The sequence below is a fragment of the Perca flavescens genome, chromosome 3, assembly GCF_004354835.1.
Source record: "Perca flavescens isolate YP-PL-M2 chromosome 3, PFLA_1.0, whole genome shotgun sequence".
NCBI classification, from domain to species: domain Eukaryota; kingdom Metazoa; phylum Chordata; class Actinopteri; order Perciformes; family Percidae; genus Perca; species Perca flavescens.
Window position 1 is genome coordinate 33,115,356 of NC_041333.1, and position 25,766 is coordinate 33,141,121.

At 40.0% G+C, this 25,766-nt stretch overlaps 1 protein-coding gene across 2 annotated transcripts in view; it reads left to right on the forward strand.

Moving 5' to 3' along the window:
• caln1 (calneuron 1) overlaps positions 1-25,766 on the forward strand; it is a 70,020-nt gene that overhangs the window by 13,512 nt on the left and 30,742 nt on the right. For both annotated transcript variants that reach the window (XM_028573681.1, XM_028573680.1), the window contains exons 2-4: positions 172-293; positions 13,675-13,818; positions 19,161-19,273. In XM_028573681.1, coding sequence (XP_028429482.1) covers positions 179-293; positions 13,675-13,818; positions 19,161-19,273 — 372 coding nt within the window. In that variant the 5' untranslated portion in view covers positions 172-178. The remainder of the gene's footprint in view (positions 1-171; positions 294-13,674; positions 13,819-19,160; positions 19,274-25,766) is intronic.

The window sequence follows — 25,766 nt, forward strand, 5'->3', positions numbered from 1 at the left end:
ATGGGAGTTTCCACCTGCTGATAAACATTGCTTAGAAATATGTGTAATGTTTGGAGCTTTTAATTGGTGTTTGTGTTGAGAACTAATCTTCCAAACAAACCCAAGAGGGAAATCTCTCGCTCCTCCCTTTCCTTCACTGCTGTCTAAAGGTTTCCTTCTGTTGTCTCTCAGGGAGAAGATGCCGTTCCACCATGTGACGGCAGGCCTGCTCTACAAGGGGAACTACCTGAGCCGCTCGCTGTCGGACAGCGACAGCGATGTGCTGGCCAGCATCTCCGTGGAGGAGCTTCATGGTAAGGCTTCTCAATAAACTGCCTGGCTGTTGTCCTGCATTATGCTTAATGATCTATTTAAAGGGATTTAGCTGCTGCCTGCCTGCCTTAAATAGGCAGATAAGATGTTAAAATGTCATCTGCTCATCTTCATTTAAAGTAAAATGTTGCCAACCCCAACATTGGCAACATTTTACTTTAAATGAAGATGAGCAGATGACATTTTAACATCTTCTGTATATTGTTACTATAACCTGAAAAATATTCTTACATCTATCTATAAATCGGGAACAGCACCCACACATGCGCAGTACACGCAAGCATATCTCTCCTCTCTGCAATGTCGACATGGGGCTCCAACACACACACACACACACACACACACACACACACACACACACACAGGTGCGGTCAGAGCGAAGCTACGTTGCCTCTGCAGTTTGTTTCAGGTTCATAATAGTATTTAGAGGTTGTACCAGAATAGGTTATCATGGTTTAATTTTCAAAAAACACCATATTTTTGTTGTACTGCCCATTGCTGCAGCTCCTCTTTTCACCCTGTGTGTTGAGCTCTCTGTTTTAGCTACAGAGTGAGGCATCTCACTTCTGTTCCATCTTTGTTGGGAGTCGCACATGTGCAGTAACTAGGTAAGGACTACTAGCCAGTCAGAAGCAGAGTATGAGGGCGTGCCACGCTAGCAGCTAGGCGAGCATTATAACGTGTGTTACAAAGTGACCCACCTTTGTCTCTGAAGTAAAGGCTGGACTACAATAGAGCTGTTTGGAGCAGTTTGTGAACAGAGTTTTCTGTTGGAGATGGTAAGTTCCTTTGGGGTGGACTTTGGGCTTTTTCACTGTAAACCTATAACATGCACAAAAATATAAATAACACATTAAAGGAAAGGGGAAAAGCCCAAAAAGCATAATATGACTTTAAGTCACAGTGAGTCACGGCAATGCCGGTAACGCGGTTGCAAGTGTAGTTGCACTTTTCAAAACTCCACGCGGACAGGGTTCGCTGCAATATAATATAATAGGGAGCCGAAAATGGCCACGTTGCAGTTAACACTTCCTCTCAGACTTACAAGCACAACAGGGTTCTTAATGCCCTGGTGACAGACTGACAGGCTGGAGGTTGTAGGGCAAGGCAACTATATTTCTGAAGCACATTTAAGCAACTTGCAATTCAAAGTAGTTGTATTTAACAGTTAAAAAGAGATTGAAAATAAAAACAGAATAAGATGAAAACACAAGTATAACAGTTCCAGTGTAAGAAATTAATAGTTATCTGATTTGATAGGTTGTAGGGACGGGTTTGGGAGCGAAGAGGGAGGGGTTTTATTTTGTGTGGAGTGTTAAATGTTCTAGAGTATTATATGGTATAACTTTATGTTTATATATATATATATATATATATATATATATATATATATATATATATATATATATATATATATATATATATATATATATATATATATATATATACAGGCAACATAATATGTTGTATAGTACAGCAATACAACATATAATAGAATGTCAAGTATAATATATGGTGAAGTATAACATATAAACAAGTATGGCGAGGTATATAATTAGACCAGCAGTCCAGCAAAGAGACAATGGAGGGAGAGGTGAGCGTTGCATGCTGCATACAAATGATCATAAACTCACTGCGGCTTTATGTTTAGTTACGCTTCATGCCGGCATAATGGTAATGTAGAACCAGAACTAAGGGAAGCTATTACCAAAAGTCAAGGAACAACATTGGCTATAGAAAAGCAACAAAATGTTGAGGATTAAGAATATTTTTGACTGTACAGTATGTAATGAAACATGAAAGTGTAAACTACAGGCAAAGCACAGCCTATCGTGCGATGTTAAGGTAGATCAGACGGTCACACAATGGGAGCCACTGTGAAAAAAGGCAACAAGCCAGTACACACTGCGGAATCCCAAACCCATATGGAGCTTAGTTTTTTCAGATTTAGAAATGATGTGGTACACCAGATTGTCACAAGTAGATAAAAAAGTTTTGTTTTAAAGGGCAGGCGCTGGTCCAAGTCACCCCATTCAGTTTTCTAGTCAGTAGTGCTTTAAAAGACAACACAGTGCTACAAAACCAGCAACATCCTCCACATCTGAGCCAACAAAGCACAATAATGGATTATTCTCTACGTAGTTTATCTCACAGGAGCATTTGCACTCAGCTGGCTTCTGTCTCTGACTTCACATCTGTGCTGTTGCTGAGGATTTGTTTATGAACCCTTTGTTTTCGCGTCTGTCTGTCTGGGGTCCAGGGGCTGTAGAACACAAACCTGATCAATTACAGTCTGCCAGAGTCAGGAGTGGCAGTCTCACAGGCAGCAAACAAACTAGACTCCCCCAGACCCCCAAAATATAAATCCACTGATGCAACATTAAGCTGCCGCCTGGAAAATTGGCTGCACAGCGCACTGTAATGGCCAGATACTCTGTCAGGGTCGAGTTTTAATATGCATGGAGATTTTTGCAGCGTATGAATTTCTCATTGCTTTTTCAACAGGTTCATGTTGTTTGGTGAGTAATAAAGTGATTGTGGTTAGAGGGTCCTCATCAGGTCACTAAACACTATCAAACTGACAAACTGTAGCCTGTCAACAGTAATTACTGTATCAGTATTTACTTAGTCTCGCATTGCCAGACCTTCCTCCACAGCCCTGCGGAGGAGGGTCTGGCTAGTCCACACAGCAATCTTTGATGGGAGAAAAACGTGCTCTCGTTTATTGGCATTTATTTAAACCAATCACAATTGTCTTGGGCGGTGCTGAGCGCTGTGTGGAGCCACGGTTCCGCTGCAAAATTGCCTCGGGAAGGAAGTTGTTTTGGTGGAACGTGTACAGTCAAAGGTTTGGACACACTTTTCCATTCACTTGAATGAGAAAGTGTGTCCAAACTTTTGACTGGTACTGTACATTCAAAGGTTGTTTTAGTCGTGCAACAGAAAACTGAGATTGGACAGATAGTCTAGCTAGCTGGATTTAACCTGCAGAGATCTCAGGAACAGTTAACCATAGTCCTCATGAATCCACCAGAGTTTAAAATTACAACACTGAGAAAGCGGAAGGTAATTGACATCCGAAAACTGACATCCGAAAAGAGTGACATCCGGCGGAATTTCTGGCAGAATGAGAGCAATCCCGGAAGTGGAATGTCGTGGATATAGACTAGCATTTACTATACACTATATCACGGTGGGCTTGCAGAAGGTCAACAGTTTGGATGTTAAGACTCTCTTTAGTTATCTGAGATCTGAGAAAGAAGTCTTTCGTGCCTTAACAGTTATTGAAGTGCTTATCAGCAAGGCACTTAACACATGAAAAACTTAACACATCACAAAATCGCACCAATTTTCAGACCACAGATGTCACACACCCACATTCTGCTGGGATCACAGCTGACTTCTATTTCTAGTAATGTTTGTGATGTCCATTGCGGATAAAGGTTTATGAATTGTTTTTAAAAAATCTGATTAAAAAAGAACTTAAGATCTTGCCTTTATGATAAATTCAAATTCAAATCACCTGCAACATATTTGGGCTAAAAAAAGGGACTCATAACTGTATTACAGTCCATACATTATGACGCTTTCTGTTTGTGTCCTACAAAGCTTGACAATTATAGCACTAAAACTTGGAAACATATTCATCTAAAATTAAAATAGGAAAAATAATCATTTTACTTTACCAGTTCATTTTTTGATTGTATTAAGGCCTTTCAAGATGGTTTATATGTATCTAGAACACTGACATCCTCATATATCCAATCCTAGATATTTGGACATACAGTCAAAAACAGCTGGATTAAAAAAAAAAAAAAAAAAGTGACCTGCTGACAATCCGGTCATACAAGGCTTTCATCAGACACCATTAGAAACATTCTTACCTCTCTTGTGTCATTAGAAACTCCTTTATTTCTCCCATGGCTCCTTTTTCCTGGTACCACTAACACAGCCTCCGCATTCTGCACATTCAACCTCTCAATATTTAAAGAGGCAATTTATTGTATTTGTCCAGGGCCATTTATAAGCTTGCGGCAGCGGGCCGAGCTGCCACACAGCTGAGGGTATGGAATCAGTCAGCTGGTGTGTTTTTGTAAATCTTTCATCTCTCAGGAGAAGCTGCTGTTGCTGTTGGATAATGCCCTAAGAGAAAGTCATTTGGATGTAGCTGGCTGTGTAGTCTTGCAGCAGGCAGTTATTCTCCAGCAGCAGTGGAGATTTGGAGGTTTGGTATTTGATTCCTTGGAAGAAGTCACGAGATGTTCCATTGATCTTAGAGATTTCAGTCTATATTTTTGAACATGAACACACTTCCTACAAGCCCAAACTGCAGAGCCGAGCCTCTGTGAGTCAGTCGAAAGCCAAAAACAGGAGCTCTGCTGTCACTCAACAGACGACTGGCTTTGCAGATTTAGTTTGATCAGAGTTAATCTAGTGTTTCTTCATTAACACTCCCCCATTCCCTCTAAAAGTAATCCACCAAATTTGTAATTTTCTATTCTTTATCGTCACAGCTGTCATTTATTCATCTAAATGTGTAACACGTACGATGTCATGCAGCCGCTTTGTAGGTTTGTTCCAGAGATAAACTGCCCTTGCTTCATGACATGAGTGCATCCTTTGTGCTGTCTAAAAGGAATTTGTACATAATTTATTGCAGCTCAGTTGTTAATTTAAGAGACAGTTTTTGTATTTTTCATTCACAAATGCATGAAAATTGAGTTACAGTAGGGTGCAGGCAAGGCGTAGAAAAGAGAACAGTGCAGGGAATACTCTTGACTGAATGTCCACTCTGTGTGCTCTCTGGTCCGTTCTTACAGTAGATTCTTGCAGGGAAAACTCTCCATCATATGCCAGACTTGTATCCTAAAAGAACAAACTTGAGCCGTTTGTGCTAAGACTTCCTGTAATGCATGATATTCATAAGCTACAACAATTCAGGGCATGCAAAGTTTTACTAAATTGAACATAGTCTCTACTTGAAATCTCTGTCTGTGAATAACATTTAACATAATATGCATTTCAGGTGGCAGTAGCTCAGTCTGTAGGGAGTAGGGTTGGGAACCCCCATACTGACCAAAGTATGGTGGTGGACTGGTAGCTGGAGAGGTACCAGTTCACCTTCTGGGCACTGCCAAGGTGCTCTTGAGCAAGGAACCCCCAACTGCTCACAGCGCCTGTCCATCGACAGCTGCAGCCCCCTCACTCTGACATCTCTCCATTAGTGCATGTATAGGTACTGAGCATGTTTGTGTATTTCAGGCCTGTGTGTTGTGTGTGATAACAACAGAGAGAAAACACTGTAATTTCCCTTGTGTGATTAATTAAGTATACATTATTATTATTATATTATTATTATTATTATTATTATTATTATTATTATTATTATTATTATTATTATTATTATTATTATTATTATTATTATTATGACAGTGATGGACAGCAAGAGATTAGTGCATAACCTGTAATTTGTTCAGTTTGATGATGTGCTGTACCGGGTGCTGTTGTTGCTGAGTGAGGTTGAGGCTTTACACCAGGCCAAGAGCTGCACAAGGCCAGTGACCTCTGGTTACCTTTGTGCATTCAAGGAAACTTTTTTTCTTTCTATGCAAATCAAATACTAACTAAATTTTTTCTGTGACCTCAGACCAGCGTAGGTAGACATTGGCCAGAAAATAATAAATTCAAATTGTAAATGAATTCAACAATGGGAACAGCAGGGCAGGAAGTTATTTTTAGGGAGTTTTATGATTGAGAACTAATTGGGTAAGGCTATTTGCACCCCTGGTACAATTAGCAGTGTATGCTATTCGTACCCTGTTGCAATTAGAAATGAATGCTATTCGTACCCTGGTGCAATTAGAAATGAATGCTATTTCTACCCCGCCGGTGCACACAGCAATGTGTTCTATTAATACCCCGTCTGGTACAAATATCAATGTATGCTATTTGCACCCCTGTGCATTTACAGTACCTTGGCATATATTTACACACAGTTATCCACACTACTCATGTATTACACCTTTTTTGGAATATTATCGCTCTGACATTTTTACCCTAACCATAACCAATCCCACTCCTCTTGCCTAAACCTAACCAACCAAACCAGAGCAGGCATATTCATGAGTCTTCCCCTTACCACCCTGCAAAAAAAATAAAATGTCGTGTTCGCGAGCCCTGACTTGCGCAATTGCATGCACATTATCCAATCCAAAATTACAAAATCAAGATTGCCTCACAGGAGAATCGAACTCCTAACTGCCATACCAAAAGTAAATGTTCTAACCACTCACCTAGCAGTTCTTACAGGATGTTAAACAACTGTTTACCACTTTCTTCAAGCCTCGTTTGCAAGGTAACCGTACTGTATACAAAAAGTAGATACTAACTAACAAACCAACGGTTGTATGCTTTCACTGAAGACAGAAAGCGCAACTGTAGTATCCATTTTCCGCTAGAAATTCAATTGTTATAAACTTTAGAGACAAAACTCTCCTAATATGCCAGTTTCTGCGGTCATGGAAGATGAACGTCCGCCATGATTTCGGTGCATGCAAGCAACGTGTTTTTGTTGTTACGTCACAGGGTGTGAATAGCTCAGCTGTGTGGCCAAGCCTATTCGTACCGGGGGTGCAAATAGACACTCCGGAACTAATTTCACCAAATATGTTGTACAGTTTGATTTTCGTCCAGTGCAATTTCCAGAGGGTGTACTGTATATGCAGTGTACTGGGATGGTGAGAGCTCCAGTCTGGCTCTAACAGTCGACTGTAGGAGTCGGCATAATATTCGAGTCAGTCAAGTAGCATCTAGACACTTCACCACATGTTGAGCTGAATCCATATCCACAGTGGTAATCCAGGGTGAATTTTGAGGCAGACTTCAAAATAAAGAAGTCATGGAGACAGGCTTTACAGCAAAAGCTAAGGTTTAGTAAAAGGGCAGGAGAAGAAATATTTTCTAGTCGGCACTTAGGCTCTTCTGTCACTTAGCATGCTGAGCTAGACCAAACAGCAGTGAGCCCCCGGGGGGGTGGGGGGGGTCTGCTCAGCCCGCCAGCGCTGAGCTTTCCTTGTAAGAGAGAGGGAGAAGGAACAGGGAGGCTGACGGGCACCAGCATTAGGCAGCTTGTTTTCAACGCCATGGGCATAGAAACAACAGTTCCAACTTGGCTGTTTTTGTGCTTGGGCTATGTAGACTTGTATCCAAACTTAGCAATTGGCTGACGGGCTTGGCTACAGTATCTACAAGACTGGAAGTAAAGCTACCAGTTCTGGAATTGTTACCAGGTGTATTGTATGTACTGCCTGCCTGCAGCACACAGACAAGATCACACTAATGATTACCATACACTAGAAGACTCTGAAAAGACGTTAAAGACTAAAGTCTGACACCATTTCACATCAAAAGACAACCATCTTCCATTTGAAGACAATCTGTCATAATGACTTTTTAGTCACAGACTATAAGATTTTATACCAAGACTTAAAACTTACGATAATATCAAACAGATTTGATTTTGTCGGAACATCAAGACGGGAAAAAGGCTGACACAAGATAGCTCCGACTGAGCGCAAAACAACTCTAGCAAGACTCTCATGATTTAATTCAGATATTGGAAATGTGTCTGCAATGCTGGAATCGCTTGACAAGTTGCTTAGTGTAAGGCAGCTGTGGTGGCTGTGGCTCAGGTGGTAGAGCGGTTGTCTACCAATTGGAAGGTTGGTGGTTCGATCCACAGCCCTGCAGTCCCATGCTGAAGTGTCCTTGGGCAAGACACTAAACCCCAAATTGCTCCCGATGCTGTGCCATTGGTGTCTAAATGTGTGTATGAATGTTTATCTGATGAGCAGGTGGCACCTTGTATGGCAGCCATGGCAACATATATATATATATATATATATATATATACATACAGTCCATTTACTAAGGTTGGCATAACTTGCAACAGACAACTTGTTTGGGGAGTTGTCCAGGGTGCTGACTGTATTTTCTCTCTCCTCAATCCCACTGGGACTCCACAACACCTAAACACCTAAAGTCATTGATGATACTGGTGCCAGGAGCCAAATATGGAACCTACTTGTTTTCATGTCTGACACATTATTAACCAGAGTTAAAAATAAAAAGAATCAAAATCATTCTTCGTCCACAAAATCCCCAAAACCAAGAAACAAAAGAAATGTTTACACATATAATGTAAATGTATTCAGTAATATTTTGTAATTTTAAAAATAATTTTTTTCCTGTTCTTTTTAATAGCCTTGTCCCGTATGAGGTTCTTATTAATAAATCTAACAAGAGCTAAAACGATAAGATTTATGATTTATCGATCGACAGGCACTTAATTACTCTTGTGATTCCACATGCAGAGAAAATTTGATTTGGTATAGGCTAATTGGGTGCACCTTGGAGTGCTGGGCAGCTATAATGTGATCATGTTTTCTTTTCTTCTTGTGTTGCAGTTGTGTTGTCTAAAGTCAAAGTTCTAGCACATATGCCAGCTGTGTCTGTGTTGACGCCATGAAGCATCGCTGCTGTATCTCAAAGGTCAAGTAGAATGTGACAGTGGGCAGATTACATAATGCAAGTAAACAGGCACCAGTCATTCAAGCATACATATTCATGGACACACTCAAAATAAACACATGCCCTCATAAACATTTAAAACTGCAAGGCATAATTTGCATACAACATTAACAAACTTTGGGACTTTAGGATCCTTTTTCTTTTAAGTTTGCTGTGACGTTTCTTGTTACTTCTGTCCTTCTGGTAGAAATATTGCTGTTCCAAATATCAAATTTTGAGCAGCTCAATATTCCCCATGTGTCATGAGTCTCGATGGATAGGACGCGCATTTGTGCATGAAATTTGATATACGGCATAAACCTAGTCTCCATGGTGTCACTCTGACATCTCTCCATTTGTGCATGAATAGGACATGTGTGTGTATTTCAGGCCTGTGTGTAGTGTGTTTTAACAACAGAGTGAAAAAAATTGTAATTTCACCAGTGGGGATCAATAAAAAGTATTTAAATCAAATTAAAAAAATATTCTGTTCTCCAGACACAGGAAACTCAACACAGACCTGTGTGACTGATATATTTATTAATGAGATGCTAATTTTAATTCAGGAAAAAAAATTATCTGTAAAACAAGTGTTTGTAGTGTTACAGATGATGCTGGTGCTGGTGCTGGTGCAGCTGTTTGGGGAAGCGGTGACCTGCTGTTTTGATGCAGGTCGCAGACTGTGACTACTTATTATCTACTGTAGATGCTCACCACAGTCAAAACACTGTTCTCTATTTCATGAGACAATTAATTAATGCTCCATTTATGTTTTGTTGTTCCAAATGATTTGCCAACAGACTGGTCCAGAATGGCAGCAGTGCAGCAGATAATGAGATGATTGATGGGCTCATTAATTTCTTAATGACGTCTTTGGTTTAGTTTGGCTATTACTTGGTTCAAGCCGTTAGATAATGTTGTTAGTTTGTTCCCTGAAAAAACACTCAATAGCAATACATTTCCTCTCAGTTATCATGGATTTTTCTTCCTTTGTAACAACATTCTGTGATATTTTCTGTCTCGTCTTTTGCTGCGTTGTTTTTATGAGAGCACTACAAGAAATTCTTGGCAACTGTCAAAATTGTGATCAATTGTAATTCAAGTATTGCATTTTTGAATCTTGCCTATGATATAACTGAATTTGGCATTTTTTATTGCTGTTGGATCCAACACTTGCAGAGAGATGCAGGGTGTGTCCTCTGTATGCCCATTGAAAGAAAAAAACTTGGCCTCTGTAGTTCCCGGGAAGGAGGGAGTTAAACCATCTACTCCACTTTCCAATCTGAAATCATCCAGTGCTGAACAGTGCGCTCATGCATGCCATGCAGTCGTAGTGTTCTTCAAAGGAGTGACATTCCACCTCTATTTAAAAACACCAGATGCCTGTCAGTTTCTCTCTCTTTTCTTGCCATGCACCATCTCCTGTCTGTGGGCACACTTGTGAAATATGCATTCATTAAAGCACAGCGAAGCCTGTTGATTCACGTTGATCACACGTTGAGCAGCCGGTGAACCAGCTGTGGACTCAACTGTGTCTTTGCTGTCAGTTCAGTAATATGACGCTTCAGCAGCACATGTATGCACCGTTGTTAAAACAACAAACCCAAGACAAGTCAAGTAAACTTTATTATCCCTGAATGGGGCAATTCTTTCTACAGCCAGCAGAGAATAAAAGACAGCAGTTCATACACAACATAATATACATTCATATTCTATATTCCAATAGGACAAATTACATCAAGGTATTAATGAGACCAATGGTAACAGGCATGGGCTTAAATTTCATCTAACAGATGGGGGGGGGGGGGGGGGGACAATTAACATACAATTTCTTAAGAGCAATTATTTAAGGGGACACAAATAATACATACAAAATTGTACTTGTATATGATATGTTTAGTTGTGGAACTCCAGTAAGTAGGCTGGCAAAGGCTATTTTATTCACTATAAACATCGGATGAAGTGATTCTTTTCTCTAATACAGATGATGCTGAACTGAGAACTGAGCCTCCTAGCACTAACTAACTAGCCAGCCTGCTGGCCACTAAATTAGAAAAACAGCTTAATGTTTCATTCACACATTATCACATTTCATTATCACAGCGTAGAAAGCACGCCAGATGAGTGACACTCATTTTCGGTAACCAATGTGTAGCATGACAGCACTGTGGCTGTAATTTGCAAGTAGTTAGTTAGTTATTTAGTTATATTTTATTTCTGTGTCATGCCAAACATCTTGGCCCATCCCACATGGGATTACAAGACACCACAAATTTACTTATTCAACAAACATCTTCCCGTTGCATATACAAATCCTTCGAACAAATACATGAATACAAATATCTTAGCCCATATATCATCAAGTAACTTCATGGACCCTATTTTAACGATCTAAGCGCATGGCGTGAAGCGCCTGGCGCTGCTGCGTTTAGGGCTTGTACAAATCCACTTTTTCTAGTTTAACGGCGGAAAAAAGGGTCTGTGCGCCAGGCGCATGGTTCAAAAGGGTTGTACTTATTGTCTTAATTAATCATAGGTGTGTTAATAAACTAATCAGAGTGTCATCTCCCAGTCCCTTTAAAAGCCAGGCAAGTTTCTACCTTGGCGCATTGCTATTATGATGGCGGATTTGCTGAGCTGGACAGAGAGATTTTCAGTAGAAGAACCTGATCTGCTCGTGCCTGAAGTGAAAGCGTGCGAGCAGATCATTTCATAATACTATTTCACATTGTAATATTTTTATTTTTAATCTTTTCCCTGTGTGTGTGCAACAAGCATAGTGTGCACACGCTGTGCATAAGCCTAGGCACATTTTACTAATTTGCTGTTAAAATAACAATGAAATGCTGCACTTTCCGCTGCCTCAAGATAGCAATGCGTGAATAATTCACCTGAAGTATATATTATATAATACACAGTATGGTTTAATTGATATTTTTAGGGGGGTGGGGGACAACCCTCAGATGGGGTAGGTCCTGACACCCCGCGATTTCTGCCTATGGTTACAAGGGACAAATGAGCTCTTCAATCTCTTGATCTTACACCTCGGTACCATGTAGCTGCGACCAGATGGCAGCAGCCTGTATTCACAAGACAAAGGGTGACTGAGGTCAGAGAGTATAGCTTTGGACTTCCTCATGGCTCTGACTCTGTATAAAAGGGATAACTCTTTAAAATTAATCCCTGCAATTTTGCCACACATTTTCACCATGCTGTTTAGACATCCTGCAGGTTACTGCTAATATGCTAAATTCAAGAACTAATTTGAAAAGAAATGTTTAAAGGGGTGATAGAATGATTATATAGGGTATTTCACACTGTTCCTTAAGGTCTCCTAAATAGGGTACGTAACATTGGTTGGGATGAAAATGGCCCGGGTGCTGTTCTATGCGCCCTAATGCAACCCTGTGAAATAGCCCTAGAATGAACTGTTATGTTTTCATTTATATTAAAATGTAAATAATACACTTACATAACACTTACAGTACACAACTTAATTTATTAATATCAGTGAACATGCCTGCCACACTCGCAGTTACCACCAACTACCGCTGACGTAACGGAGCTCCACGACCGGCAGCTCGTGCTGCTCTGTACCCAGCGTCACCTTTTCTGGGGTAACTGAAGCACCAACTACCATAACAAATTGCCCCACTGGGGGACAAATAAAGTAACTTGACTTGACTTGACTACCGCTTACCTGGAGCACCACGACCGGCAGCTCGCGATGAAATGTGAAAAGTGTCAGCATTTCCTGTACAGCCTGGAGCACTGCATTTACGACCGTGGTTCGTTTTCAATATCCTTGAAAAACTTCCAAACTTTCTTATTTGGTATTTTGATAGGGCTATAAAGTGTTTTATGATGGTAATTCCTGCTTCATGTACTGTAGGTTCATGTAGCTGCAGTATATCTTATGAATATTGTTCACTAGAAAAGTGAAAATACGCAAAACCACAAAGGGAACCTTATTGCCCCACGGTGCAGCCAAAGACAAAGTAATTTCATCAAGGTATAACTGCAGTAAAGATCAGGCTTTAAATGGTTGCAGGATGAACATTACAGGAAAGATGAAAAAATTTTTTCCAATCTTTGCTTTTTCATGTCTCTCTGAGGCAGATTTATGACTTTGTCTCTATAAATAAAATTCACTTGACTTGTTTTAATCAAGGGATTTATAGTAGGTACTATGACCTTTTCAGTGCTACTAAACAAACCCCACCCCTCTAACTTGCCAACTCTTTAAATGTTGCATTGGATGATGAACTAATTGAAAGATTGAACATATTCTGTAAAATACGAAGGAGGAAACAAAAGACGGAGAGTAAAGGAATGAAGGGTTACGTTTGTGAATGTGAAATTATGAAAGCAAGCAAAGGTGAGAGCGGCTGTGGACAGGAGGTGGAGAAAATGAATCGATGGGTGGAATTGATCTTGTTAACTTCAGGCAATGGTGTGAGACCAATTGCATAATGCGCAGCCCAAAGCTGGGTCAGACAGGAAGAGAGAGGGAGGGAGGGAGGGAGGGAGGGAGTTGGAGAGAGGTGTGAAGGAAGGAGTGGGGAAGGGTGAAATGCCAAAAGACTTCATTAAATGTCTGTTGAATTAAAAGTTGCTGCCAAAAAGTCAATAAAAAAAATGGATGGACGGTGTGAAGAAATAATCATGTGAATGTCTGGCATCACAGTGCTGTAAATGAACATGAATAAGTGTTCATAGTTGTGCAACTTGGAAGCAGGATGTGTTGTGCATTGTTTAATAGATGCTGAGTCGATTTCCTGTTTATCTTGGCAGAGATCCGGGAGGCGTTTAAGGTGCTGGATCGTGATGGGAACGGGTTCATTTCCAAACAGGAGCTGGGTATGGCCATGCGCTCTCTGGGCTACATGCCTAGTGAGGTGGAGCTGGCCATCATCATGCAGAGACTAGACATGGATGGTGAGTCACAAGTCACACACACACACACACACACACACACACACACACACACACACACACACACACACACACACACACACACACACACACACACAGAGGTGTAAAAATGTACTGTGCAATGCAGATTGTGTTTCTCCTCTTTTGTGTTATGCATTGATAGTCTTCAACATAAAAATGTAAATACCATGAGGTGCATGGCCTTATCAACCAGCAACTTTAAAAAGATTTACAGGAAACCGCAGTGGGTTTCTGTGCACTCTTGCCTGTTCAGATGCGCACGTTACATATTCCTCTGTGTCATGTATAAAACATTGAGTGTGTATTCATTTCAGTCTCAACCACTCGTCGTTTCTGCTTGAAACATGAAAGCAGGAAAACTGCCGCATGGAGAGAACAACCGTAAGAAAGAAATATGCAAGATGAATAAAATGTATGCACACATGCCATGCGGACAGTTATTGTAAATTAAAGTGGTAAAGATAATTGCCGAATCAGTGCAGGAGCTGCAGGAGCTGAATCTGTAGGAAAAGGCTTCACAAATGTGAGTTCTGATGGTTCCTCCTGTTAAAACAGTAAAATCTGTATCAGTAGAGGTTTATTTCAGCAGTATCTTACCATTTGTCCTTGGAGAGAAAATCCATCTGCTTGCACACAGCATTGTGCAAAGCCAGGTATTAGGCAAAGCCGTCAACACTAACTGTGATTGACATTTCAAAAGATAGACTCTTAAAATTGTATAAGGCTGGGATGGAAAAATGCAATATGCAAATGTCAGATCACTGGGAAAATATTCCAATTCTTCATGCTGCTATCACAGCCTTGATAAGTGCTTTTCAGTTTCACTGTGAGAAAAGAGAAATACTATTAATGTTCAAGGCTGAATATTAAAGTTTAAGATGCCTTCATTCCTCTTCTGACTCATCTGCTTCAGAATCTCAGGAGACCGTAGCTGCTTATGTGCCTCAGGGCCCGGGTCTTGTTGCATCATCAGCTGCAACTTGAAGAAGCAGGCGAGGCTACTTTCGGAACTGACTAAGGTCACAGCAGCTTTTGTCCCAGGAAGTGAAGTGTAATGCTGTTTATTTATTTATTCACTGGGTTCTCATTGTTCTTTCTGTCTTTGTGTATTGAATATAAACCTCTTTCCTAAATCAGGTAAACTTGTTTGTATTGATTGATGTCATTAGCAAAATACTTGGGGTTTTCTTCACTTCGGCAATATTCAATCTTAGGATCGACTGGCTGCCTTGCGAGGGCTTTGTGTTTGTTTATTTGCCAAACTTCTATCCGATAAAGACAGCTCACTCCGATATGATCCAACGGGTTTAGAACAACAAATGAAGAGAGAGGCCTGCACGCTGACTTTATGTCTACAGAGGCTTTCAGGTGCAAAGAATCTGTCTGATTTTAAATATAAAATAGTGACATAACTAACATGGTGTGTATCAGTAGAGTGTAAAGATAAGATGCAACCAGTTGCAGTTGGCCAGTAGGAGGAAAAGATTGGAAGAGAGCTCTTCCAATCACTTGTTTGGCTTTGGCTATCATTATAACCTTGGAATAACAGAGTCCTTAAAGCCTATATTATGTGTACAATTTGAAAACTTTAGTGCCCACCAGTAATGCACACTGAAACCCCCTACACACAAATCTGACATGGGGACACAGAGCAGAATACGCTAAAAGTAACATAGTGTGCACAAACAAAAAAAGATGCCTGATTAATAGCTTGAAAGGTGCTACAATCAAGTAAGACATTCTAATAAACTTTAGCTTTAATGCCTGTTATAGATGAACATATTAAATTACAAAAGATTCAATGATTAATCAATTTTATCATGCAGTAAATTGTAGGATTAATGGCAATAATCGTTGTAGTATTCATTCATTCATTATCTACCACATTATTCACATGGAAACACAGGGGCTATAATAACCAGTTCCATCACACAGGGATTGGAAGATGTGAGAAGTGTGAAAAATCTGGCCTGTTTTTTTTTTTTTTTTTTTTTTTGTTATTTACAGAGCAGTGTGTGAAATGATTTTATCATATGCATGCGTGTTGACACAATAACAAAGAGCCAGCGATCAAAGGGACACGGCGTGGAGGAGAAGAGGCATTGACGGATGAAACGAGAGTAGACGGCAGTGACTGTATCTTGGCCAAGTGGGCAGCTGTGAGGATCAGATCCTCGGTCACAGCCATGGATTCTGAGCCCCAGTGGCCAGGTCCAGCTGACATACTGACAGGTTATCTGCTCGTCTCTGCTGTAAGGCCTCTCCTTGTGGATGGTTCTGAGTTCTGTTTGCCCTTCATGGAGAGGTGTGACTACTCTTCTTTGTTCCATATCACAGAATTGCACCAGCCTTTGTTTTTTTCAGTATAGATTACGCATAGTCTTCTTTTTCTTCCGGTGTTAATGAGCTGGATGCCATTTCTCTCTCTAACTTTGACTCTAATCTCTAAGTTTGTATCTGTGTCTTTATGAGTTCACTAAATACCAACAGAGACCAACATTTAGTTTTATTCCCTATTGTCTTTAATCTGACTTGTTTGACTGTAGCTAAAGGGCGCATGATTTCACATCTTTCTTCAATATTTCATTGTTCTATTTTAAGCTGAAGCAGGATGCTTGGTTGTGACATAACACAGGAAGAGACTTGGTGGCTTAGACTATAACAGACACAGAAAGTGACTCAGTGACTTTGTGCATAATGTTGAGGTGTCACAAACTGCAGATACATCAAAATAGAAGCTGGCATGCAACCGTGATGTGTTCGGGAAAGCAAACAGGGTTTTTAGGGTGAACGTCAAATATTCCATAATGTTAGGGCATTTTTTTTTAGATGGAATTCTTATGTACTGTACGTCTGGTACATCATGAAGTAGCAACAAAAGAAATCTGGAGGTAAAGGAGTTTCAGTTTGGAGTGTAAATACTCAATATAAACTGATTTTTATAGTATGACTTGTTACTAAAACCAATCGGCACACCAGTTCAATAATGTCATCTGGTTGAACTTGTGTAATTAAAAGATTTCTGGTTTCAGTCAAATAAAAGCATGTATGTTTTTCACACATTGGGAAAATGACTGCACATGCACTAAAAATCAGTCGGTTAAAAAAGCAGCCTTAAAAAAAAACAACACACCACAAGGTTGTTTTGATCCAGTAAACCAACAGATTCTGATCTAAATATATTAAAACTGTCATTATTATTGAGTAGTTGCAGTTTTAGAAAATGTCTTCATATCACCTACAACAGAAAATGATGGTATGACACAAACAGGTATTTAACAGTGTGTCATATGGAGAATTATGACTCATTTTTTATTGCTCGATGGTGTTTTTTGCCCCCAACTGCTCCTTCCAGGCAGCGCTGCGACCGCTGCCTTCAAGGCACCTAACCCTACCGCTAACCCTAACCCTAACCCTAACCATAACCAGTGCCTCCCAACGGTGCCTTCCAGCTGCCTGGAAGGCACCGTTGGGGGCAAAAACACCGATAAACTTTTTTATTGCATTGTGACTTTAAAGCTATAGTGCGTAGTTTCTGTCGCCCCCATGAGGAATTCTAAATGATGATAACAACACTGTCGGTGAATCCACATGACCCAATCCTATCGGTGATCGCGCAACACCCACACCCCTCCTCCACACAGTTGCTAGTAGCATTTAACCCTTCAAATCCAAAACTTGATGGGCTCTTCAGAAGGGGTAATTATCACTCGAGCTTCTGCGCGCAAAAAAGTCGCCGGACAACACCATTTTCTAAACTGCCTAGCCATACTGAGAAATACAGAGTTGTGTGGAGCTGATAGTCTTAATTAGCTTTGTATCAACTCATTTAGCAATGGCTTAAATGTAACAGACGTTCATTGCTGTAATATAAAATAGTTGCATACTATAGCTTTAAAGTGGTTGAGTGGCTGAGAAATCATACTGTAATTATGAGAACACATTTTTCAAAATAAAAAAGAATAAAGTTGCTATAAATTGATTGGCCACAAATTGATTAAGTCTCTCTGTCTAACCTGTTCAGAAACTACTGCACACTGACACAGCAGACACAACAGGAGCATGCTGTTGCATTTGTGTTTCTCGCTACCTGAAGTTCAACATTACAGATTATTTTTTTAAGAAGATTTTTTTTGGCATTCCCGCCTCTAATTACCAGGACAGCACAGACACTAAAGGGGGAAGAAAGGGGGAAGACACGCAGAACACCCCCGCAGGTCAGACCCGAAACCTCTGCATCGAGCGGACTTAGTCTGTCTGCTGTTTGGTGCTGGACAGGTCGTAGTCTAATCATGAGGGAAGTAGAATGATTTTACAACAGGGACGTGAAAAACATGAGACAACAAAAAGGAAAGCGAGTGAGCAAACTGGGGTTTGAGAGAATTACAAATTCTGTGTCTTAGCTTTACAATCTTTCAAGGTTTTCTCTCTCTTTAGGTTTTATTTGTCAAAGTTTTGAATTAAATTACATTCAGGTAAGTGAGCTGTTTGTCCAACCTATTATTGTAAAACATATAGATCTTAATTCTCAAGTTTTACTGAATCTTTCACCTATCTTCTCACAATTTCCTAAGCAAGAGCTTTCTATGTAGGTTTGGTTCATCTAATAATAAAACCAGACTCAAACAAACTCTGCAGTGGAGATAAAGAAACCTCACCAGGCTTATAAGAACTTCCCATTCAGAGAAAAATGGGAACATATTTAAGGTTAGTTAGAATTTGTGCAATCTGCAGAGTTTTGATGTTTTGTTTTGGCAGTAGCTTCAGTAACCATCAGCAGGCTCCCAGATCAGTACTTTTGAAAGCGATGTGCGCAGCAGGAACTCCATGTTGTGAGTGATACAGGCACTGGAAACACTGAACTGGATGATTTGAATCGTGCTGGGCTTAAATTATAGCAACAAAGACACAAACCCCATCCATATTCCCTTTAAAGCCCACACATAGGGTGTTTCTACAAACGCATTGTAGGAAAAAAAACCTGCAGAACAACTTGTTTAACCCAAAGGCTTTATGTTCTGTGCTATATACCTGGCTGTTTGTCTCAGATCCAGACCAAGAAACAAAATAAGTTTGCCTTTCTGTTATGCAGCCTGGATATTGCTCTGCAGTTCACATAATAACTGTTCCATCACTTTATCACATGGGAAAGGATAGAGTTGGGATTAGTTTTATTTGGGTTTGACCTTTGGGGATGTTCAGGATGGGTTTGGTCTCAGCAGTTAAAGTGACCAACCAGCAACTACTTTGACAAAAGTTGTAAACAATGCAAATATCAGTACATCATCAGCAATCAATAATGTGTCTTTTCTTCATTGTGTCAGGTGATGGACAAGTTGATTTCGAGGAGTTTATGACGATCCTTGGACCCAAACTCCTGTCGTCTGAAACGAGAGAAGGCTTCCTGGGCAGCACAATAGATACCATCTTCTGGCAGGTAAAACGTTATTGTCTTAAACGTATTGTTTACTTATTGTCTATTTTAGAAAAATATAGCTGTATATTGCTCAGAAACCCATCTATAGAAAATAAAAGCATGGTAAACTAAATACAAACTGAGAGAGAAGTATCTCATATCTCACGTTCTAAATAATGTTGCACTCAGGTTTTTAATGTTTCTGAAAAATAATATTTGTGCTCAGACAATCCCTGAGTCTTCTCTGTTCTGTACTAATGCTATCCATATATTTTGTTAAAGGAAGGGCATTTTTTTAAAGGGGCAGTGCAAAACAAAAGCTAAATATAGAGCACCTGATGTCCTTTGAGTGATATTGTGACTGATGATGGTCATATGTGACCCTGACAGATGTGCCTTTGGACAGCCTAAAAAGTTTTGAGAATCTGAAGAGACTCAGAGTGACAAAGGAATGTTGACATAAGAAAAAAAAATCGGGGAAAAAATGCCAGCGTGGGTGTGAAATAAACTGACTTTGAGTGAGTGAGACAGAGAGTGATGAATGTGGGTGACGACAAAAAGGGTGAGAGAGCATTAATGGGAGTGATGAAAATGGAGCAGGTGTGCGGGAAAGAGCAAGACATTTAGCACTGATAGTAACACTTGGCAAGCCCGTCCTCTTCTAGTAATCTCAGCTTGACCCGGGCTTTTTCTCGAGGGCAGGAGCTAGTGGTTCACACCACAAGGACACTAGTCTTCGGAGGTATAAGTGCACGCTGGGCGAATGTGCTGCCATTTGGCTGCTCCAATGACCTTGGCTTGTGCAAGAGAGCGGTTGGCCTGAAAAGTTGTCTTTTTACCCCTCCAAGTAACGCTGGTGGTTGTGGGTTGGCTGGGTTGTGGTCTGTTACTTTTGCACTTACAAACCCACATTTCTTGTCTGATGAATTAATGCTTAGACGTTGGAATCAGCAGCAAATACCTCATCTGATGTGTGGAGCATATCAGAGGGAAAAATGTCCTCAAACCTTGATTTATCATTACCGTATTATTTCTTGCATCACAGACGATTAGTTGCTTGAGGTATTACAGTTTTGTGCTTACTTTGTTAATGGACTGTGATGTGTGATGCAGCCCCTTCCTACATATTCATTTTGTGTTTTGTGTCATCCTGCTTGAATATCTGTTGGTGATGTAAACATTTTAGTGTTTTTTTTTTTTTTTTTTTTTTTATACTTTATTTTTTCCAGGTTTTTATACAGCGCACGGGTAGCATGAAAAAACAGAAAATGCCAGTAAGTATGGTTACAATATGATGAGACAATATAAATCAAGTGTTAGCCACGTAGTACCTTTACTGGAGTAAAAGAAACGACAAAAAAAAGGGAAAAGCGGGAAACAAAAACAGAAAAACAGAAAAGGCACACACATGCATGCACATAAACACAGGCGGGCACGTGTTCACTTACGCCGTAGGCCCAAAAAATCTAAACATACTTCTATTTGCACACACGCACTTGCGCACATATACAAGAATGAAACATGAGAGAACTGTGGGGATGCGAGTAGATCGCCATTGATTATAGCTATATGGTCAATGTTTTTCTTAGCCAGAAAAAAAAAAAAAATAATAATAAATACAAAGCATCAAGGCAGGCTATCCCCCCATCTTGTAACATGGGCGTTCCATTTTTCCCAGAGGGCATCACCTTTTTCCCTTTGTAGTCTGAGGCTAAAAGTCAGTAGTTCCATAGTCTGGATGTCTTTAATTATGACTCTCCACTGGTTAACTGTGGGAGGGTCCGTGCTGAGCCATTTTCTTGTTATGGCTTTTTTGCTCGCAGCCATGAAGATTTTTAGGAGGTATTGGTCTTTCTTTGGTAATTTAGTGTCCATGTTACCCAGGTAGAATGATAAGCAAGTCAAGTTAAAATTATACTGAAAGACTCTAATTATGCTTACCACTCCACCCCAGAAGGGTTTAAGGATGGGACAGCCCCAAAATGTGTGTGTATGATCCGCCATACCATGTCCACATCCTCTACAACATGTAGGTGGTAGTCCTGTCTGCCTAGATTTTTGCTTTGGTGTTATAAAGAATCTGATACAGTTTTTCCAGGAGAAGTCTCTCCACAATTGTGAGGCCGTAGTGGTGATTTGTGTGTTAATTATATTTTTCCAGTCTTCAGAAGTAATTACAGTTCCCAATTCTTTTTCCCATTTCGCCTTGATATAGTATGTTGAGTGGCCTCTTAATTCAGCTATATGTCTGTATAGTTCCCCAATGATCTTTCTGGGCAGTTTTGTATTATAGGCTTTGATGAACATTTTGGTAATGCCTGATGTATTTTCCTGTGTAAGTCCTTTAATGTTCTTATCGAAGTAGTGCCGGAGTTGGAGATACCTATAAAAATCCTGCCCAGCAAGGCCGTATCTGTCTGAGATGGTTTTAAAGTCTAAGAAATTCTGATTGTCGACTAGTAGACATAGCGAGGAAAGCCCTTTCCTCGCCCATTGAGTAAAGAACATTTTAGTGTTGATATAGCACTATCTCTATAATAGATAGAGCTTTTTGTCTTTATATACTAGTAAAGGGGTAGAAGAAGAAGAAGAAGAAAAGAAGAATGCCTTTATTTATCCCACAATTTTCCCTCTGTTAGTACAGTTGCACACACATTGAACAAAGACCTGAATTACAAACATGCTCAGGACCTATACATGCTATCACACTAAGGGAGAGATGTCAGAGTGAGGGGGCTGCTCCTTGGAGGTGCGCCCTGAGCAGTTGGGGGTTCGGCGCCTTGCTCAAGAGCACCTTGTCAGGGCCCATCATACGATTGTCCTGTGCTCTTTTTAAAACAGCTCAACAATTTATTTACAAAGCAGTCATCTCAGCAGGACAGAATGTTACATGCATTGTAACTTTTGGGCGACAATAGAAGATTGGAAATGATCTTATTGTACAATGCAAGTGTACATGAAGACAAATAACACTATCTGCCCAAAAGCCAATCCAACAGTTCAGCAAACACTGCATAAACCATCATCCAGGACAACTCATGCTGCTGGCTCATTATGTCCCACTCATCAAAATTCAGAAACTCCACTGCCCTCACAATCAACAAATGGTGCATGCTTATTAAAACTACGTGTCCTTTGTGTCATCTTACAGGATAAAAGAGAATTTGCATAACATGTAATGAATATGTAACAGAATAAACACCGATGCAGAAATGGATTTCCTTCCTGCTTCAAATGTGAAAGGCTTGATAATTTATGAATTGCTTTTTGGTTTTACTCTTTAAACCGGCATTATTCAGCATAACAAATATACAGTAGTTTACAGTAGACTCTATATCTGTCAGCAGCTTTGCATCGATGAGCTTTGCTACACAAAAAAAATAACAGTAAAGCAGTTTCTGACTGTTTTGCATAACTTCGTATAAAGAAAGAGTCAATATCAGCTTAACAGCCTCTTTACGTCCTTCTTGAGCTTTATTTCAGTACATTCAGTTAGCGCATCTCATTTTCATGCTCTGCCTTTGAAACATAAGAACCCAATAAGCTCGTCTTGAAGAATGACTCAGTCGGCGACAATGCAGTGTAGTGTTATTAGAAGATTCAAAGCAAGCAGTAATTGTTTTTTTTTTCTTCAGTTTCAGAACTGTAGTAACCTTTACATTCATGAAAGAAAGCCAAGCAGACAGTAAGTGGCAAGAACCAAATGCTTTAAGCATTCAAACAAGTCCACAAACCTCTCTATGTTCATGACTGATCAGCCCTCTTTATAGCTTATAAATCTAACCCAACCTTTTCCATAAAACATGAATAAGCATACAGCAACGACGCAATGCTGAAAGCATTTAACTGGAGGGGTTTTGTGTAACCCTTATTAAAATCCACAGTTTCAAAGCATTGGACAGTGTTGTACAGATAAGATTTTCCTCCGTCTGGCTTTTTGTAGGATTTTACAATTAAGTATTTATTTTCCCCAGTCGATGCTTTCAGAGTTTGTGTCCATCAGAGCAGAGCAGGATTCACTCAGGAGTAGGACCTGCCGATCCTGGCAAACTCAAATGACCCCCGTAGGTTCGGTCTTCTTCAACCATGAGAGCAGTTCAGTTCCTGTCTTAGCTTAGAGTTTTTCTCATTCTACTAATGTCAGGCAAAGTGTCACATCCTCACCAGCTCCCTTGTCATACGCTCACCTTCCTACTCACTCGTGTCTGCTCTTGAACAGTTTGTTAATGTGTCTAATTATCCCGTCTGGATGAGCTTGTAATTGAACAACTGCAAATATTTTATTTTCCTCTGTTTTGCTATTCATCAGCGGCATGATTAGCAAAGAGAGGGCTTCATAAATAATAAGCACTCAACTTTCATAAAGACAAGACACATTTTTGTTATACTTCATCTCTTTAATAGTCATCTGTTATATAGATTTAACTACATTTATTATCATTACAATAAATAACTTCTGTCATTTTGTCTTATCATTACAAAAGGTAACTTCTGTCATTTTGTCGTTTTGAGGATGACATTTTCTTAGGCTGGATTGGCATCACTTTGTCACATGCAAGGACTTTGTGTGCGTGTGTGCGTGTGCGCGTGTGTGATAAATATTGAAGGTGTGTGGAATAAAAATTTTAGGAGATCAAGGCTCCCCTATGCTTTTAATCACAGGTCAGTGTTACTTACGTCAGTGGTTCCCAACCTGGGGTCCGGGCACCCCCAGGGGGGGCGGCAAAGATCACAGGGGGGGCGCGAGTCTTTATCTGGTTTGAGGTTGAGGTAAAAAAAATTGTTTTGCACATGTTAAACAAATGATGATAATACACTAGAATATCTAATGTATACAAAAGTCAGTATGAAAACTATATATTTTGTTGTATCCTCATTTTTCCTGCCGCCACGGCATCACTATTTTATGAATGAAACATGGAGGAGAAACGTAACAGTGCTGATAACTCCTCTGTATCAAAAAGGAAAGTAAGGCTCTATCTCGAGAGTTACCTCAACTTTGGTTTCGGGCGGGGGGGGGGGGCTCAGCTTTTCTTAGACATGAGTAGGGGGGGCGCCAAGGAAAAAAGGTTGGGAACCACTGACTTACGTTGTACTAATTAATCCCTGAGCAGGATTGTGACTCACCGTTGAGATGGTGATTTATGCCGAGTGACCTGAGTACAGTGAGGCACACAGCTGCTCTGAATGAGACAGGAGGAAATGCAGAAGTGCTGTCATTATTCAGAACTGTAAAAACTCATAAGCCATTACTTGTCGAAAGCCATAAATCATCATAACTTGTCAAACACAGTGTGTGCCATCTCTGTCAGCTCGAGATTTAGCACAATTTGTGTATACGTTCAAAGGTTGTTTTAGTGGTGCAACAGTAAACTCAGATTGGACAGATAGTCTAGCTAGCTGTCTGGATTTAACCTGCATAGATCTGAGGAACAGTTAACCATAGTCCTCGGAAATCCACCAGAGTTTAGAAAGCCAACACAAAGAAAGTGGAAGGTAACGGACATCCGGCCGAAAAGAGTGAAATCCGTCAGAATTTTCGACGGCAACGGAGCAATCCCGGGAGTGGAACGTTGTGGATATAGACTATTCTAGATACACTGTGTATAACATCTGAGCCTATATTTATGTTCTCTCTTTTAGTTACTAAAATAAAATACCTTTATATTATTGTTTTCTCTCCTGTATTCTTTCAGCTTTTCTTAAAAGTTTGTTTGGCACGGATTGTTTCCAAACAAAAACATTTTGAGGAAGGTTGTCTGGAACACATTGTTCCAAAATCAATACTGGATGCTTATTTAATGCACTGCACTATACTGTGAAACACTGCCCTGTACCAGTTACATTTTCTTTTTTTACTTTAAATGAACCCAGAGAGGCTGATGGTAATTTTTCTTAATTTGTCTTAAGATATGCAATCAGTGGGTGGTGGGGAATATCATCATTAAATACGGTAACACTTATAATACGGTACAAAAAATGTGGGTACTTACTAAGGAATGAGTGAGGAATTAATCAGGAACGAATCAGGGACTACATGATATTTAATGAATCGTTAATGAGTAGTTCCTGGGTAATGTGGATAATGATAAGTTAGATAAGATCAGGCTGGGGAAAAAAGGCACAGTCTTTAGGTCCTTAAATCGTTAGCCGAATTACCCAGCAAGTTTTCCTTCATCTTTTCTCTTCCTCCCAGGATCCATTGGGGCTCGGCAAAGTTGTTTAGGCACAAAAAGCTGAGATTAAGCATAATTTTCTTGTATTTTATTGATGTGAATATTCAGTAAAATGAAGAAAGTGATCACTGCTGACCAACGCTCAACAGAAGTAAAGTTTTATCACATCACTTAAGTATCAGGACAGTTAAGCAGATGATTACAGATGACTGACAGTTGGCACATCATCTCTTTTTAGAGCGTTTGATCTACATGTTGGCAACATTTCGTAGATATGCTGTCAGTTTTGACAGGGGATGACTGTCTAGATGGCTTCAGATTCATTCAGTTATGGGTTT